The sequence below is a fragment of the Etheostoma cragini genome, chromosome 5 (genome assembly GCF_013103735.1).
Source record: "Etheostoma cragini isolate CJK2018 chromosome 5, CSU_Ecrag_1.0, whole genome shotgun sequence".
Classification (NCBI taxonomy): Eukaryota; Metazoa; Chordata; class Actinopteri; order Perciformes; family Percidae; genus Etheostoma; species Etheostoma cragini.
Genome location: NC_048411.1, coordinates 20,270,446 through 20,289,985, shown reverse-complemented (window position 1 = coordinate 20,289,985; position 19,540 = coordinate 20,270,446). Strand labels below are relative to the sequence as shown.

General features: G+C 39.5%; 2 protein-coding genes across 4 annotated transcripts in view; both read right to left on the bottom strand.

Moving 5' to 3' along the window:
- Positions 1 to 5,086, bottom strand: part of kcnip3b (Kv channel interacting protein 3b, calsenilin) — a 38,679-nt gene extending 33,593 nt beyond the window's left edge. For all 3 annotated transcript variants that reach the window (XM_034873149.1, XM_034873148.1, XM_034873150.1), the window contains exon 1: positions 4,964 to 5,086. In XM_034873149.1, the coding sequence (XP_034729040.1) occupies positions 4,964 to 4,969 (6 nt within the window). In that variant the 5' untranslated portion in view covers positions 4,970 to 5,086. The remainder of the gene's footprint in view (positions 1 to 4,963) is intronic.
- Positions 5,087 to 15,871: 10,785 nt separating this feature from the next.
- Positions 15,872 to 19,162, bottom strand: pcna (proliferating cell nuclear antigen). The gene is made up of 6 exons (XM_034872465.1): positions 18,710 to 19,162; positions 17,598 to 17,695; positions 17,412 to 17,479; positions 17,130 to 17,324; positions 16,502 to 16,625; positions 15,872 to 16,421 (listed from the first exon to the last, which is right to left on the bottom strand). Exons 1-6 carry the CDS (start codon positions 18,928 to 18,930, stop codon positions 16,345 to 16,347), a joined length of 783 nt encoding a protein of 260 aa, XP_034728356.1. The 5' UTR covers positions 18,931 to 19,162; the 3' UTR covers positions 15,872 to 16,344.
- Between the last annotated feature and the right edge of the window lie 378 nt (positions 19,163 to 19,540).

Sequence of the window (19,540 nt, the reverse complement as noted above, 5' to 3'; positions counted from 1 at the left end):
GTGTGTGTGTGTGTGTGTGTGTGTGTGTGTGTGTGTGTGTGTGTGTGTGTGTGTGTGTGTGTGTGTGTGAGATAAAGTGCCAGGCAATGAGTTGATTGTCCATACTGTATGTGTGTTAGAAAGAGGAAGTGGAACTTAAACATGGCTCCTCTTTTGCTCCCTAGAGTATTAATTCTTTCTCCACATGAAAGCTCACACATCGATATAACACACAAACACACACACACACAATACAGACGATACAACAATACAGACACGTGTATGACCATTACAACATTAATTGATCAATGATTGATCAATTTTACAGCAGCATTTCTTTCACAACATTGCATTTTCCCCGTGACTCGAATGGATGTGACTAACTTTCGCTACACCTTACAGTCGCTACACCTTGCAGTAATTCCTCCGTCTCAAAACTTTTTTAAAGTTCACCAGCCTGTTTGTGGCTCTCAGCCTCAAGCCCGTTTGTTCCAACAGAAAATGTACATTTTTAAAACAGTTTTACGAATATACACAGTACTTTCATTTGTACGGCACTGTAGCTTTTAGCAGATGTTAAACAGGAGTAACTGTTTTTGTGAAGGAATGTTTTTACGTTATATAGACTCAAAATAAAGTGCCAATGAGGATAACGATATATCAGGCTTTGACTACACAGACAAACCTGTCAATTCATTGTTGTTTTGGTCTTTGTTTGGTGACATTATAAAACAAATATGGAGTATCACCAGATTAATCCTTTAATGCAAGTAGAAGTATAAGAAAGGGGGAATTGGGATCACAAAATGAAGTAAATTCAACACTTTACCACTGAGCCTTTTTCAGACGGATTTAAAATGTCATAGATAATATGTTGTTAGGACTCTGATTTCACTGAACATTACTCAGAATGAGAGTACAACAACAAATCATATTGATCAAATTTGTTCTGCAAAAAATAAACTGAAGTGAGTCAAACACCTGCATGCCAATATTCAGAGAGAGAGAGGGAAAGAGAAAAAACTAAACTGCAGTAAGCTCTAAGTCAGACTGCTGTTCATAATGGCTGTTTAATTATTACGTGTAAGATTCTTCCAACTGAAACTGTTCATGTTGAATATGACTTACTGGATGTTTAACGTTTATATACATGGACTGGAAGAGAAAGGCAGTTTTAGAATCCAAAACAGAAAATGTATCTATGACTATTAAAGTAATGTTTAAAGCAAACATGACAACCATTGCTTAGTTCTTGCTTCTCAAATGTGAGATTTTGCTGCTTGTCCTATTCTTTTGTGATATTAAAATCAAAACAAGCAATTTAAAGACATGATCTTGGACTTTGGAATATTATACTGAGTATATTTTTACAATTTTCTGTCAAAAGTGAATGTTTTCTGATTGTCTTATTCTTCTGTCCAGGCAAACTAAATATCAAAACAAGACATTAAAATGTCACCACCTGCTCTGTGCACTTGCTGACTGTGAGGATCCCTGCTGTGTCTGGATGTTCACCTGTCTCTGTCTCGGAGCTCGTCAGAGTAACCTGGAACACGTCAGTGTGCCCAGGCTATTTAAGCCTGGCTGCAGTGCAGCTCCGGGCTCTGCTTGTGGCTGGTTGCTGCTGGTCCTGTTCTCCCTAGTTTCGGTGGTATCATTTTTGGTTTGTGGATGTAGTTTAGTTTATCTTTATGCTTTGCTTGCACTGTTCACTTACACACAAACACATAATCCCTCATTCAATCACACTTACAATACTCAAAAACCACATTCCACACCCTAAAAATCCTTTTATTTGGTCTAATTCAGTTTGAGTTGAGTACATTTTTGGTTAACCTTTATCATAGTGTGTCTCCTCTTTGTCACATGCTTTGAGCAGGTTTGTGACACTAAACAATTGACTGATTAATCAAGAAAAAAGTCTGTAGATTCATCGATAATGAAAACAACTGTTTGATTAAAAATAAATAAGCCATGACCAGCAAGCACACATTACATGATGAATGAAAAATGTAAAAAAAAAGTAATAGAAAAACAAGTGCACCTGCATGCCAAAAAAAGCTTCCACACACTGAAGCCTGCAGACCTCAGCTCTCTACCTGATTATTTTGACTTATCGACCGATTTACTGACTGACAGATTGACTCATTGCGTGATTGATGATGAGTGTCACTATTCACAGAGAAGCTTTGCATCCAACCAGAATCTTACTACTAAGAGCTGTGTGTGTGTGTGTGTGTGTGTGTGTGTGTGTGTGTGTGTGTGTGTGTGTGTGTATGTGTCTGTGGGAGAGAGAGAGAAAGAGCGAGAGAGAGAAAGAGATCATACAGTTTAGATGTTTCTATATTGTTTTCTTATGTCTTGCATCTGTGCACAAACAAGGAAATAAGATTAAACAAAGCACAGACAGGCTGCAGTTTCCAGAGGAGAGCTGCCATTCTTTCTAAAAAAGGGGGCTTTATTTGCAGTAAGAGGTTTTCCTCAAATAGATAATTCAGGGAGCATTGATGAGCATTGCAAAGTGTTGGAAAGCAGTTCAGGGAGGCCGGACTTTCACTTTACAGTTTATTACCCCGGATTTAGACTCAGAGGCTGCTTGTTGCTCAGGATTCATCTACTAAATTGTTTCTTTAGCCAGGGGAAAGATTAGCAGAGGCAGAATGACAAACACAATCTCCCTTTTCATTCGTAGAATTGAGGATCTAAGGCAGACTGAGCAGATTGTAAACCAGATTTAAACCGGGGAGAGGGGGGTTGAAATACCTTCAACTGTTCTTCTACTACTACTACTACCATGCTACAACCTAAATAAATCTCATATAATTCAGTACATATTCATCTGCTTGCCTAAAATTTATTTTATAGTATTGAAGACCAAATTTACATTGCATTCTTGGGAATCCTTTATTTGCAATTAGAGCACCCCAGATTGTTAAGGGATGGATTCAAATGTAGCAGATTTGTTAGCTAAACATTTATTGTGTGAACTCTACTCCAGCATTGTAAAACCAAAACAAGTCCCATTCGACCATAAAAGTTGTTTATTCTTACCCTCTAAAACGACCCACAGGAGCGTATACTCATTCCGGCTAACAGGAGTCCTAATATCTAAACCAGAGAACGTAACGGTTCAATATTTTAAAGTCTTTATGGTTGTGGAATGGTCACAGTTTGGTAAGGCTTCAAATCATCTGTTATGCTCCTTAACTTCCGATTATGCATGTGATGCAGAAAGTGACGTAATTCTCTTTGTTCTGTAAAGTAAAAAAAAAAACTTTCCAGTTACCTTTATTTTCAAATGGAAATCAAATGTAAGTCTCCTGGGAGAAAGTTCTGTGTTTGTTTGACCCATCCACCACCTCAACCTGGCCCCTTATGCAGAATTTGAAGCGCTTGTACTTTGTCACCATACTTCCTGCTTTGCTCCTGTAATCATTACGAGAGGGCCACAGAGCAACCCTACACTGGACATCAAGAGTTCTGGCGAGAGCACAACTTGAATTTTCTCAGCAAGTTACTCTGGCATCGAGTAATGCTGCTCATTAACTATACCATTGTAGCCAAGCTGCACCAATCACATCGGTGTATCTGATATGGGCGGGCCAGAAGTGGGCTAACAGATATAAGCATAAGCATAAGGGGCTGTGGATGCGTCACCCCAATGCACTGTCACTACCCGAGGTAAGTGAAGTGCAGATGTGAGTTGCGCATGCGACACTTTGCGAAGAGTGCAGATGTGCGCATGTGTCACTTTGTGACAAGTAGCCTACAAGATGCTAGCGAGAGACTTCTATAATGTCAGTACAGTAAAAATGGACCTACTTAACTAAGTTGGTTCACTGCTGGCTACAAGTTAGCAAGCAAAAACAACGAAGGCTGTCAGATGAATGGCGTTTTGAGCTAACGTTAGCAATCAAACAATCAGAGATAGCTACAACGTTTTTGAAATTATTTCTATCTTCTGTTATTGTTTGTAATGGGTAAAGTTTATTATTTTATGGATTTCACAAATTTCAGAATGACACGTTATGCTGTTAACTGTTTGAATCTTAGCATCACATTTGAATCACATCTGCACTCGACTCACATTGGGTAGTAACAGCATGCTTGGTGCTGCCGCTCGAGATGAGTGACTTTCATTCCTCGATGCCAGACCGATGCCTTAATCTTTCGGATTCGTGAATATGTTTCCTAATTTCCAAATTCCTACCCTAACCCTGTTATGTAGGCCTAACTTAAAAACAGTAACATCAGACATTTCTTGTCACAGTCATCCTCAACATTGGTTGTGTTCTAGTTTCAGAATGCTGAAGACAGTTGTTGAACAATAGAATGTAGGCAGGATGATTGTTTTTGGCAACTATCCTGTTTTTCCTAAATTATGTAGCGTACAGATTTGAGGCATTATATTATAATTTGGCTTAAAAAGTAAAGCACATAGCTGCAGTAAATAGGAAAAAAAATCTCCCCGAGTGACCAGGTTTGGGCTGAGCCCCAAATGTTTACAACGTTTGGCTCCACCCATGATTTAAAGTCACGCGTAAATCACTAAGAGCCACACGAGGTCAATCATAATCACACACACTAAAAAATCTCACAGATAAACCACACATGCTAAAAACGGATGGAGTGAGAGGGAGGAGAAGTGGAAAAAGAAGACATGAAGCCAAGTGACACTTGCTGGAAGCCGTCTATATATGCGTCTCTCCTCCACAGCTTCCAGCGGCAGGGATACAATTACATAACTTCACTCCGAAACTCAGGTTTCGGCAGCAAATAAGCCCCTGAGGGTCGTGGAGGAATTAAAAAAAAAAGAAGACATAGGCTAAATATTTCTTCCGCCAACAACTAGCTTGTTGAACTGATGCATTTAACTTAAGGCGCGTTTTTGCTTTTGCCACATGCGAAAAAAACAATCATCATTTCAACCTGTCGTCTTGGCGTACGTCTGATAATATAAAAAAATATCATATTTGTCTCTTACCTGCATGTTTTCCTGTGTTGTAACGAGTGTTCTCTCCCCGAAGGTGTGTGTCCTCTCTGCGCGGACTCTTAACCTCCGACTGCCGCTCCACTGGATGCGAAGGAATGCATAAACGTACGCGGTTGCGCACGCACGCACGCACACACGCACACGCACACACACACACACACACACACACACACACACACACACACACACACACACACACACACACACACACACACACACACACACACACACATTCACAAAGACAGGGTGGAGTGAGGGGTGCAGCCAGAAAGGAGATAAGCGGACCTTCATCTTTTTCAGCCTAATGATGTAAAGGCAAACCTAGACATAGGCTGTCGGAGGATGTAATCTGCTAATGTCTTTACCTAAAACATAGGAGGTGAACGCCTGGATTAATGTTTGGCAACAGTTTATAAATAGGGTACAAATGTTAGGCTACTTAGTTAATGCTTAACTAATGCATGACTGAATTAATGCAAGATAAAGGCTGTGTTACCATGAGTAGTGGAATGTAATGTGGAGTCTGAGCCATGCTGGATGATGTGTTGACACTAAATACATTTACTCAAGTACTGGACTTAAGTACAAATTTGAGGTAGGCCTACTTGTACTTTACTTGAGTACTCCACTCCACTACATTTCAGATAGAAATGTACGTTTTTTAGTTACTAGCTACTTTAGGCTACAAATTAAAATTTCTGCACACAAAACACATAATGGGCTATTTTATAAAATATGCTGTTTTGTTAAACTACCCAACAACATAATGGTCAACAATTACAGCTAAAATTATCAGCAGATTAACACAGAACTGCTTACATCGTTTCCAGTTTCTAAATTGTAAGGATTTTTCTGCATTGAGTACTTTTACTTTTAATACTTTAAGTACATTTTCCTGACAATACTTCAATACTTTTACTCAAGTAACATTTTCAATGCAGGACTTTTACTTGTAACAGAATATTTTACAGTGCAGTATAAGTGCTTTTACTTACACAAGTAAAGGCTCTGAACATTTCTTCCACAATTCAAGTCACTGTGTTTTTATGCAATTAGTTCACACTTAGGTCTAATAGATTATAGATTCATAGATTAAGGAATGTTAATACTTCATAAATTGATTGCTATGCAAATTAGCTGGATTCCACTTGCTACATAAAACATATTTTCAGCATTTTTCATGCATTAAAGCAGTATTTTAAAGCTACTTATCTTGACCATTTCCCTCTTTATTAACTTATGAACATGTATATTTACAGTTGACTTACTCTTGCTGTTGGTTTAATATCGATGATCATGAAAAGCTTAAAAGACAAAGTGCCATTGGCGATTCGGCCGATGGCAGCCCCAAATGTGTTTGTATTAATGGCTTATAACTTCTCTATAGAGAACAAGTAAATAATAAATAAATAAACAAATGCATTCGTTACAAGTTCTAAACCCTAGATTTCCTAATTAGATTTAGCTGCAATAAAAACTATCTTTGTTAAGCTTCCAATGTATAATTTGTTAGAGAGGTTTATATTGAACAATATGGGATTTTTTACACTATAACATTTGAGGTTATTTTTGTAGTAGCCTATATTGTAATGTAATTCATGGTGCTGAGATATACAACAGTGCATGAAGGCAGCATCTAAAAAAACAGACAAATTCTTCACTGTTTTGACCTTTTTCATTAATGTCTTCCACAATCACTGTGATCAATTTGTGTGTGTATGTGCATGTGTGAGTGCGTGCATGTGTTGCATTTGAGTACAGTGTATGATTGTCATCAGAGTGATTGGCAAAGAGATGCAATTAAAGCCCTGCTGGAAAATTTGTGTGAGCGAGGTGAGGAACTGAATCAATTTAGGCGACCTTGGCTCTCTGTGAAGCTGCCCGGAGCAGAGCCAGAGAGAAGCAGAGAGAGAGAGAGAGAGAGAGAGAGAGAGAGAGAGACAGACAGACAGAGAGAGACAGACAGATAGACAGAGAGAGGCAGAGATAAAGACTCTAACAGGATGCTGAACAGCAATCAAGCCAGGTCAAGCATCTTCACACATCACGTTAATTGGATAATGAACAGCCAAGAAATGTGACTAGCCTAGAGGATAAATAGGGAAATGCCATCTGTCTGATAAAACTACTTCCTATAAGCCACCAAAGCTTGACACACATTTCTTTGTTTCCAGAGGTAATTCTGAGAAAATATACATTCACTTTGTAGTTTAATTTTAAAGCTATCCTACAGTATGTCCACACGTGGAAAGATAATTTAACTTTATGTCATAGCATATGATGCCAGAAGTAGTTGTGGTAAACAAGAATTAGGAAATGATCACCTGGGGCTGCTGACACACTGCATGTACAAAACTAACTGCAGATTCATTCTGAGCCAGTTTGTGATTGGTTCCCGCAAAATTGTGAACTGAAGCAGAAGAATTAATAGTACAGGTTTCCAGACCAAGCGGCAGGTCGAAATCAAATTGCCGGCAGAGTGGGCAAGGTTTACCCAGTCTAATATAACACAATAAAGGAACGGGAAAAATCAAAAAGCATAATATGAGCAATTGATCTGAATACTTCATCACTGTCCTTTGAAATTCAAAACTTCTACTACATAGATTAAGTTTTAACAATTGATATTTGTGGACATCCTTGTATTTTGATTTCCACATTTGGATGATACAGTAACTTTTTAATAAGCTATTGATTACAGGTTGTGTGACACGGTTAAAGCAAATATGAAGATATGAAATGAACCATAATAAGAGAAAACCAGAGCTTTGAGTACATGTTAATGGAAACATCTGCACATTTTGAGACAGGTTTGTTAGGAAATTAACAAGCCAATTATAAATATTTTGAGGCGATGCAAGAGAGAGTCAGATCTCTTAAGTCAAAAGGTCAGGAGAAGATTTGAACTCTCTTTCTATAAGTTCTTATCTCTAGAGTGACTTTTAACAAAGTGGATTTCTTTGTAATCTCAAATCTGCCAGCATCCTCGTCCTTGTCTTGCACGTTATCTCCATCTCCCCTCTCTGTTTCCCACGTTATCCCTGACTCGCCTGCTTTGCGTAACACACGCGCAAGGACACCCACACACACACACACACACACACCCACACAATCTCTGATCCCGGTGGAATATCAGATGCTAGAGTCGAGCCACTGGTTCCCCCCAAGGACATCCTTCGTCTGTGCAGAAGAGGAGCGATAAGATTAGGCAAATAGGATAAAAAACTAAGAGAGAAGGGACAGATGTTGAGGCTACGCTTTGTTGTTCTCACAGGGCTGTAATAAAACCACCATTTAAAATGTGCATGTGTGAGTCAGAGAGAGAAAGAGCATGTCAGGGTGTTTCTAAAAAAGCTTGTGAAGACATTCAACCAACCTCACATTTTTTAATTAGATATTTGACATGAGTTACTGAAGGATAAACTTCAGTGGTTCCCGACCTTGACATTTGTCCCCTTAACACAATGCAATGCCAACTTGGTACCCATTGTCATAGATTTAAAGGGATACTTTGTCAATTTTATAGCCAGCTCTGTGTCATCTTTGTGTGGGCAGTGTGGCTGTGTTTAATGTCCTTCTGTGGTGCCAGTGCACGGAGGAGAGGAGGTCTGCCAAGATCCGCCGGATGATCAAAATGCTCGGCAGACCTGCGCTGCTCTGCACTTCAAGAAAATAGCATAGCACATTATAGGAAAGTCTGAAATAGACATAATATTGTCTAACATAATCCAATTAATAATCTTAAGAACCCACTAGATTTAACTTGTGCCCTCATTGGACGGTTCTGACCCCTAGTTTGGGAACCCCTTCTGTTGTCCTAATGAGATGATTCCTCATTGATTAGAAACTAAATACAACAGTTTGTGTCTTACCTATGTCCTTGAGTTTCTTCTTTGTCTTTGATTCATGTGTCTTAGTTTAGGAAAAACGTGAATAGCGGGAGACAAAACAACACATGCAGAAACATGAAGAAGATGCACACAAACAGACACACACACACAGACAGACACAAGACAAGGGACCATTCACACACTTACACAAAAAAAAGGCTACAGCATTGCCTTCAAGGACTCAGCAATGCTGTGCCGAGTCTCCAAAGTCTTCCCTGGGGCGCCACCCACACGAGCAGTCAAAAATTCCATGTACATGACATCCAAAAAAAACAGATAAGTTATGAGGTGGCTTCCAACAGGTCGCAATCATCCACTTAGCAGCTGTAAGTCCAGCAAACACAGCACGTTTTTGAGCTTTACAGAGCTCGAAGGCTGACATCATTCATAATCAAAACATTGATAGTAACAGGCACAGTAACATTTATCCAGGTGGAAATTTTAGATGCGATATTGTTCCAGAACTGACCAACAGGAGAGCACTCCCAGAACACATGAAGAAATGTACCTTGGCCAATGCAGCCAGATATCACTAAGAACTGAATACCAGCCTGGATACCATACCACAGTTTTTAGGATGCACAGTAAATACCTTCCGAATAGGATGAATGGGCAAAGGCCACTACCAAGGGACACTGTGTGCCTTGAGTGCCGACCTTAACTGAAGGTAAAATAAAAAAGAGGAACGTGGCAGAACAAATGCCAAAGCCCATCACCTCTAAGACTATGACCATAAAAATATCCACTTAAGTCTGTCAAACTTTTATTGCGTCGAGAGAAAGAGTGACATTGGGGTCGCACTGTCCTCCGCCGCATCAACAATGTGAAGAAGCCGTCTAACATTATCTGCTGCCAGTCTCGTTTTAATGAATCCTGTTTGGTCGGAGTTCACTAAATTTGACCAATGGGACTCCAAACGGCGGTATAGGAGCTTTGGAAAGATTTTTATATCAGTGTTAAGCAGGCTCAGAGGTCGATAGCTAGAACACTCTGTAGGATCCTTATCCTTTTTCAGTATCCATTTTCAGGAGTAAGGAAATCAAGGCTGTGTTAACATCCCTTGACAATTTTCCCTTTTCCATAGAGAAGTTAATCATGTCAAGAAGGAAAGGGCCCAACTGTTCCCAAAAAGATGCTGTGGCTGATGATTCAAAATCAAAGTTTGAAATCAGCCAGGCAATTAAAGCTATTGAAATCAACATTACCCAGTGTTGCAGCAGGGTGAAACTATGGTGTAATTTCATACAAAAGTTTAAGTTCTCACCACAAAACCCAGACTTTTGTGAAAGTACTGGGAACCACAATCATTCTTGTGGTCATCTTTGACAATGTAAGTCTTGTAGGCAAGGATCATTCAGCTTTTGTACATTTGATGTTTTTTTGTTTAGACAATGTAAAATTAGAAGCTGGAGTTTCATGTCATTTAGTCTTTTTCACATCAACTAAAGAGCAGATTAGCCAAGGATTCACTTCTCTTTTGCTATTGTAAAGTAATGTGCATGAATCTATGCCACGCCTGTCAGCTTAAAGCCCATCACCATGAAAGAAGGAAGAGGTGGAGGAGGTGGGCTTGATCATCTAAAGTACTGTACAAATCCTGTCTGCTGCAGCCTGGAGAGAGAGAGAGAGAGAGCGGAGATTCCCCAAGAAAGAGCCTCACAGCTGGGATGATACATTTGGTAATTTGCTTTCACCTTTGGAAAACAAACGCACACAGACACACACAGACAGACAGACACAGACACACACACACACACACACACACACACACAGCAGCAGCAGCTAGTGAGCCCCTCAGACGGATTTCATGTTTCTATGGAGAAGAATGTCTATTTTTAGGAATGATATAAATAGATCTTTCTGTAGCTCCAACGCTTGCATTCATGTCTGAATGTGCCCAGCAGCCTTTACTCTTTATTTTTTTAAATATCTGTGGTGCCTCCGTGGACTTGTTTCTCAAAACCACACATCTAAAGATTCATCTGCTATCCTCCTGAGTGTGCTAATGAATGTCAGACACATGTGGACAATGAGCGGCAATTTGTCTCAGTAACGTTATTGTCGAGGTGTATGGTCTCAGAGCACACTGACACTCACAGAGGGAAAAGGAAAACTGCCTGAGTGTCATTGGTAATTGGTTGTCATATTCATCAATATTCTTTCTACTGTCCTCTTTAGACCAATAAATGCACAAAAAGCATCAAGACAACAACTATCTCTCCACAGAGAGGAATACTGTGTGTTGGAGCTGGATAATGTCCTCTCCTGAGCACGAGACAAAATAAAATGAAGCTGATGTTTTATATTACAATACAAACAGCAAAAGTGGTTTTAGGAAGGTGACACAAACGAGAAGAGGGACACCAGCTTTTTAGTGTGAAGGTTGGGTGGGGGTGAGACAGGGAGCAACTTCGTAGCCGTGGAAACAGTTGCTAAGTAGCAAACCGAGCCATCCCCTGGACGAAGAGGGACAGAGATGTGATTGTGACAGGAGGCAAAGTGCAGGAAAAGAGGAATTCTTTTTTTAGAAGATGTTTAGAATTTAAGAGTGAAAATCAGTGAGTTGGTTGTTTTTTAAATATAATTTAGTCCTGCAAGGTGTCTCACAATAGTAATACTCTGCAAAATCACTGTCCAGTGTAAACCAAGAATCTCCAACAGAGCTGCAACTAACACTCATTTCATTATCCATTAATTGTTGCATTATTTTATCAATAACTCATTAAGTCTATAGAAAATGCATTAACCATCACAGTGTCATAAAGCCTAAGGTGTTTTGTCAAATCAACAGCTAACTTCAAACTGAAAATACTATTGAAAAGGATGAAGAAAAGCAGCAAATCGTCATTTTAAGAAACTGGAATTAGGGGATTACTTTAACAGTTATTTTTCTGATGACCGACTAGGAAATTTATCGTTTTAGCTAGAATTTAAAATTTTCCGCTGAAGGTAAAGGGTGTGAGGTGCACCTTTATGGTTTGAGAAAAAACTTCTATGGCTAAATAAACCATCCTTGTTGGTTATCTGGAAAATACAGAGGTTTTGATGGCAGTTTTCTTAAAAACATAACAATGAACATATGCAATGAATTGTGATATCTGTGCAAATAAAAAAAAAAGAAAATTAAGAATCAAGTATACGGTGTTTTTTTGCATCAAAACATTATGAATATCTTTCACCTAAGAGGTACAACATAAGCTGCAGTTTGTCTTTATGTTTTTATTTGGATCACCACTCACCAAATATATTGGCGTGCAAGTACAACTTTCAATTGTCACTGAGAACATGTCAAAATCAACTCCCGTGTTGACTATTAGTCCCACCTGAACCAATTACCCTCAAGTGTGACTCCCGAGCCACAACACGCTCCACCATCTCTGCCCTTCCCTTCCCTTCCCCCTGTCAGCACAGCCTTGTCCATTTCCCTCGCTAATGTGAAATCAGACTGAGAGAAAAAAAAGGGACAAGCCATTAATATGCTAATCCCTGCGGAGCATAGTCAGATAAACGTGTGTGTCAACTAGTGAGGCACGTTGTGTAAAATCAAAGCTCAGGGAAAAAGGGTGTAGAAGGGGGACATGGTTTTGTGGTTGTGTGCATAAAAAGTAAAGTGGAGTGTTTGTGGAGAAGGAATCCCCGCATCCATACGCCACAAAGAATAGAAATTGTTTTCAATAGAAAGAATGAATTATGCAACACAGTGGTTTAAAGCAGGTGGATCACGAAGCGCATGTGTGACTGCTATATCCATGCCATGTGAGGACTTGTTCACTCTGTGCTGGCATCAATAATCTATGCAAGTCGCTCTTGTGGAGAGACAGCAGAGCACTGAGGGCTTATGTAAGAGCGTGTCAGGTCTGAGGGTTGAATTGAAATCATGTCAGGATTTGACTGACAGACAAGAAGAAGAAAAAAACACACACACAAGGCCATGCACATAGATCTGTTGACGGTAAAGAAACAAAGAGACATCGATTCTAAAACATCTATATGTGCTTTTCAAATGGGTTTGAAAGATGTCTCCAGGCGTTTCTTCACTAACCTAAGGGATAAGTACGACCTGCTCACTCCTCTGTCACAGTAAATATCCCACGCTCAGAACACTCCCCCTGCCATGCAGAGAAAGACCGCCAGCGACAGTGTTTCATACTGCTCCCCTTATCTCCCCGGCCAAAATCCCCTGCCTCCAGAAAGCAATTTAAAGGCCAGACAGAGACAGAGCAGAGAGAAGAGAGAAAGAGACAGGAATGCAGCCTCATGATAACACTGTTGAGATCAGTTTCACTTGAATGCAACAGGCTACATCCAGTGTAAGCTCACAAAAAAGCATTACAATATGAAAGAATGACTTATAAATAATGGCTAGAATTTTCTTTTTTGAAACTGTGATTCTTAGTTTATCAAACAAAGTCTGAAACACTGCTGAGAGCCTGGTGAAACGGTTGTTTTCATGCAACTGATCAGGATCCCACAATACTGTTTGATGAAATTGGTGTGTAAAGTAACTTGTGGACGGATTGGCCTTGTTTCGTAACTTTGGGAGGACTTTGGTACACTTGTTTATTTTTTTAGTGTACTTTTATTTTGATCAACTCATTGATCAATTATTCAGTTATTTAAATGGCGTAGTGGACACAGAACCAAAGAGCCAATGGGTACTAAACCCCAGTTTTAGATGCTTCTCCGTCAGTTTTTTTCTGTTGATTCTTTTGGCGACCATTAAGTGATTAAAACATTTTTGCCATCCTAAAAAACGTGTTCTTTAATCATCTGTCTCTTTTTATATTATATCATATATCTTGTCTTAATGCCGTTGTATTTCACGTCAGATTGCCTTGTTGTGAAACAATGTTATATAAATTAACTTGATTTACCCTTTGTTTATGTAATACCAGTCTGTGTTGTGTTCAGCAGCTTGAATAGACATGAAAAAAACAAATTCACAGATAAACAGTTCAGTGTGCTTGATAATGTTCTGTTGAAGATTGGATGATAATTACAAACTATTGAATGAGACATTTGTGTTAAACATCTAAAGAAATTGAAAACAAATTCAAGTAAAAAATAAAAAAACAAACAAGGATTATGCCACGTTTCAAACTTGACACAACCTGTGTGTAGCTCTGACATAAAGACATTGTCTGAGTGGCCTGATATACTCTAAACATGAAATATAACCCATAATTACACCTCTGAAATTATTCATCATAATGAAGCATGTCTGAAATTGCAGTCTGAAATTGCGGCCAATTCAGAAGCGGAAACCTCAGTCAGGTTAAACCCTCTTTGCTGTGTTCCGGGAACTAATTCATCTTAACATGGGTGGCAGTAGGTAATTAAATATTGAAGCATCTTAAATGGCTGCACCGTCGCTTGGCTTCATCGGTCACTTCCTAAAATGACAGTCCCATCTCTTTTCCTCAGCTCTGCATCTAAGAACATGCACTTCTCTTATCTGGAACAGTGGCTCGTGTTTTCAAAAACATTTCAATACCAGTAGAAAGCAGGCGATAGCTGGTGTGGATTAGGACAACTCCAACAGACAGTATTATAAAATCCATTACATTTTTTGCATAACTGAATGCACAAAAAAGAATCTAAATCCTGTTCTATTAAACAGGTGCAAACCCTATATAGCAAATTAATTTTAATATTCCATTAGACTGGGATTACAATGGCAGGCAATCTACAATGAAGTTATAATCTGCTGTCAATGGTTTTTTCCTCAGGCAACTTTATTCAACCAGGACAGTCAAAACCAGATTTCCTTCCCAAGACCCTTTTGTAATGTAACAGTTACTGTGTCCGGAGTTTAGCACCACCCAAGACCATCGTGATTGGCTTATAACAAAATGCACACAACCCTAGAGCATTTTTTCCTCCTAACTTTGAATCTACATGTGGAGGAACCAGACCTTAATCCACAGCGCTGTGGAGCTGTAGGTCTGCAATGAGAGTCTACCATAAACAGGATGGTGGTTTCAATCTTCTCGAATATCCCCCCCCCAAAAAAAAAACGGTCTTAAATTTGACAAGTAGCAGTGATCCCAGCTGGTTTCTTTCTATTTCGGACCCATTACCTCACCAGACACTCTGCTCTGTATACAGTAGGGAACTTCAGACTGGAGCCAGATGTGGCTGTCAATCAGATTAAAGATTTGAGGACTAAAACTAACTCTACACTACCTAGTGCACTAAAACACAACCAGCTGCAGACAGTCTCTTAGGTATTTCCGGCTGCATGTTAAGTGATTAGGTTATTATTTAACAGTTTTATTCAGTTTGCCCACTGACCTGCACGGAAACAGGCCTGAAGCTGCCAGGCTCCACTTAATGACAGCAGAAAGGATCTACTACACTCGGCATGTCCTTGACATAAAACAACAGTCGTGTAGAGTTTATCAATCCGATGTAATTGACAGGTGCTTTCCATCATGGTCAACAAAATTAAAAAATCCACACCTATTGTGATTTGTTAAACTTTTTTCCCTTTTGGGAAAAATTGCTAGTCTGAGTGGCAATTAAGAGTGCATTTCTTCAGAATGTATGCTTTCACAAGTATGACCGGACAATTTTCTCCCTTCCACAAAAAGAACGGAGGTAACAGAACAGCACCGCTTAGTGGCTAAACCTCATTACTGCTGCAGAAGTAGAAAGTAAGTACATTTACTGCTGTACAGTAGTTTACAATGTTGAATTAACTGTACTTAACTTACTTTATACTTCAGTATATTACTGACGGAGGTATTTCACTCCATTTTATTACAGCTAGGGCTACTAGTTATTTTTCAGATTAATACATTAAGTGTTTCAGTACATTCAACTCCACAAATGCTATAGTAGCAATACCTACCTTAATGGAAATACGTTTATGGACTCCCTTCCATACACATTCTGGGATAGATTTACACTGCCCTATAATGGCAAGTACAAAAGGAAATTAGATTTATCTCAAACAGGAATCACTTCGTAGGCCCAGAACAAGTATGTTTTTGTCCACAATCGCCAGATGAACAGATGTAATCATTTATTTTGGACTGAATCAATGAATACAAAAACATTTGGGGTTGTCTGACAGTGTGAAACCACAGGAAGTATTTACAAATGCATTATCTACAAGGAATGGGATAATTGAAATCTGCTTTCCCATAACAGGCAAACAGAACAAGAGACACAGAAGTGGAGCAAACAAGTGCTGGAATTTACACCGGTGGCATCTGAACCAACGCCAGTGGCTTTGAACACAAAGAGTCAAAGCACAGAAGGTTTATCACATCACACAGATGGCATCATGCGGTGGACAGATGACAGTTTATAAACGTTGACATTACACCTCCTGCTGTGAATCTTATTGGAGAGGAGATCAGAACCCCAGACAAAGTGATCATCCACCACCACAAGATCACCTCAGCTCTTCAATCATTCAGGACAAGTCACGGTTGTCTGCTTTTCTCCATTCTTTTTGATCCGTTGTAATATTTCTTAGGAAGCTTCTTCGTCAATCTTGGGTGCCAGGTAGTATTTGACGTGTCCCATGTCGGCAATCTTGTACTCCACCACTGTAAAAGGCCAACAACAAAAACGTTAGGGCAGTTCCTGTAAACATGTTAGGAATCCAAATAAAGACTATGGCACTCACCGAGAGGGATATCTGCGGACATGCTAAGGGTGACGGTCTTGGACAGCGGCGTTGCCTTGGTGAAGAAGTTCAGGTAATTGAGAGCAAAGATCAGCTGGACGGGTTCATTCATCTCAATAGTGACCTAAAAACAGAAAGTAAGGGGAATTGTCAAGTGTTACATGTGCCATCACAACAATTAAAATTAACAAGGGCTGCACGCAAAACCTTTTCATTGTCCATTATTCTAATAATCGTATTTCTGAGCTGCCCAAGGTGACATTTAGTCAGACTGCCCGCCGTTGAGTCAAACATATTCAGATGACTATAGCACTTGAGTTAATGTCACAACCAAGAAGCTGTAATTAATGTTTGATTAGCATTTTGCTCAAAAAAAAAAGAGAAAAAAAAAAAGATTTACAGTCAATTAAATAATCATTAAATCCTAATCCTCTTTCTGGAGACAAAAGCATTAAATCAGAAAACCTTTTTCTGAAAAAGAAATCATCTTATGTTAAAATGAATAATCAATGAAAAGATTAAATTTATGTTAGAACCGGCCAGTCATTGCTAATTTACTAAAAAGCCAAACTAGTTGAATTGCCGATGATGTTAGCAGCCTTTAACTTGATAAAACACTACTACTCACTGCCTCGTCCTCTTTGTCTACGTTGCTGGTCTGGGACAGCTTGACATTTCCTGTGCCCAGTTCTCCTGAGGCAGAAAACTTGACTCCGTCCTTGGCACAAGAGATCATGACGGCATCACCGATCTGGGACAGGTCCCGGCAGATACGAGCAAACTCCCCAGAGGGCATCTTCACCACACAGCTGTACTCCTGCTCCTATAGGGAGACACACATATGTCAGGTACAGTGTGGGGAAAAACTATGTTGGACCCAAAAAGACCAGGAGTGGGGAAGATTACGTACTGGAATACCAAGCTGCTCCACATCAAGGTCCATCAACTTCATCTCATAATCTGAAACTTTCTCCTGGTCTGTAAGAGTGAAGGGAAAAAAAGAAAAGGGAGGTAAATAAGACCTACGCTAAAGAAACAGCGCTAAGCAGCATCTAGTTCATTTTATTCTGCGTTAATGTCAATAACTCAAACTTACTAAGAGTCTCAAACACAAGTGCGAGTGTGTCTGCATTGTCTTCTGCTCTGAGGGTGATGATGTCTTCGTTTCCTGCACACTTCAGGATCTTTGACATACTGTGAGAGAGTGATGGTGGGGTTACATTTTTTAAAAACATTGAAAATACACTGAAATGCAATGCTAAAACAATGAATTGCACAAAATAAAGACATATAATTTTAATGGCGTAATTTGTTGCATACAGTGTTCAACAAAATATATTTTCATTATCAACCAACCGCCCAATCATTATCCAAATTAAAAAGCTGAGATTTTTTTAAGGAAAAAAAGAAAAAAGAAATCAGTATTCGAAAACTAGTTTTCTGTCCATAGATGACTTTTTTTCAGCTCTAATTCATTGTTCCCAATTACATCTACCTTGTACCATTACGTTTAAAATACATTTACTGCATTAAAGTAAAGCATTTGGGTTTCACACAAGGAAATACTGTGATATCAAAGGCTCAGTCACTAAAATCATCCAGAGCACCGGTGTTATGTTACAAAGAGACAGCAGTGAAACGGAAGTGGAAGTTCCCGGGTTCAACAACAATTCCCGCCTGAAGAATTTGGCGCTCAAGTGACGTTGCTACGTAAAGCGCATCTGCACTCTATGAAACTGCGCCAAAATCTAATTTATACACAAAACAAAAGTTTTAACTAACGTTGAACCAATCGACCTAATGTAAATAACACTAGGGAAGCGGCTCTTTTTGAGCGCCGACAGTAAAGAGTTAAGTATTTTATAGTATAGTGTAGTGGAGAGACATGCCCGGGCAAATATGCCAAGATGGCCACCCTCTTTTGTAAGCTTCAAAAACGAAGCAATAATTTCTGTTAACAAAAGTCACTGAAGTGACCGTAGGCAACGTTAGGAGTTTGCGATGCGCATAAACCGCACAGACAAACCAAACCTCAGCTGTTTTTACATCGATTTTAGCAGCGGCCGAACTTTGCCAACTCGACCTGACTAGCTAGCTAAGTCAGCAGACGGTTAAGTTGTCTGCGAGCTAACAGCCTTAATGCCGCAAGAGATTTAAAAACAATAGGAATGATCTAGCTGTGCATGTATAACGTTATGTTCGCTTCACCTGCTGAGGTTAACTCCCATGGCGAGGTTTCTGTCGCAGCGGTACGAGTCGAAGCCGTCATGCCGCAGGGTGAGCTGGACCAGGGAGACATGTGAAGAGTCCATGCTCTGCAGGGAGATGCCAGACGAGCTGACGTCCCAGCAGGCTTCTGTGATCAGATCCTTCAGAGCCTCCAGCACCTTCTTCAGGATGGATCCCTGGACCAGGCGAGCCTCAAACATGGTTACTGTTAAGTTTTAAGTATGCGAAGATTGAAACGAAGAACTTTTTGTGTCGAGTCTAGCGTTTCTCCGTCAAAATGAAGGCAGCGGTTTGAGTTATCACCGAGTTTAAAAAAAGGGAACCGTTCTAAACGTTCAGGTTCTTTGTTGCTGGCCAGCAGAAGTGCAGCACGCAGCTACCTCTCTAACACTTAAGGGAAGGTTTGAGCTGTAAGCGCGCGCTAACGTCGGGTTTTACTAACTCTGTGTTCTGCGTCATTTCCGTATCCGTTGACGTAATCTCCCTGTCAAGCTCATAGGTCAAGCTCGAGCTACGTTGTCCAATGATGCTTTTTTAAAAAAAAATATTTTATTTTATTGACAAAGAACAGTAACATTACCAGCATGTATGCATTCGAAAGTCAAAACCAGAGGTGCATATACGGAGGAGAAAAAAAAAAAAAAAATATATATATATATATATATATATATATATATATATATATATATATATATATATAAAATACATAAAGTGAAAAAAAAAAGTGTAGTGCAAATAAAGTCAAATGTATTAGTAGTACATAAAAAATGTATCGAATGCAATTCCAGTCTTAATTGCCTTCTTGTTCCT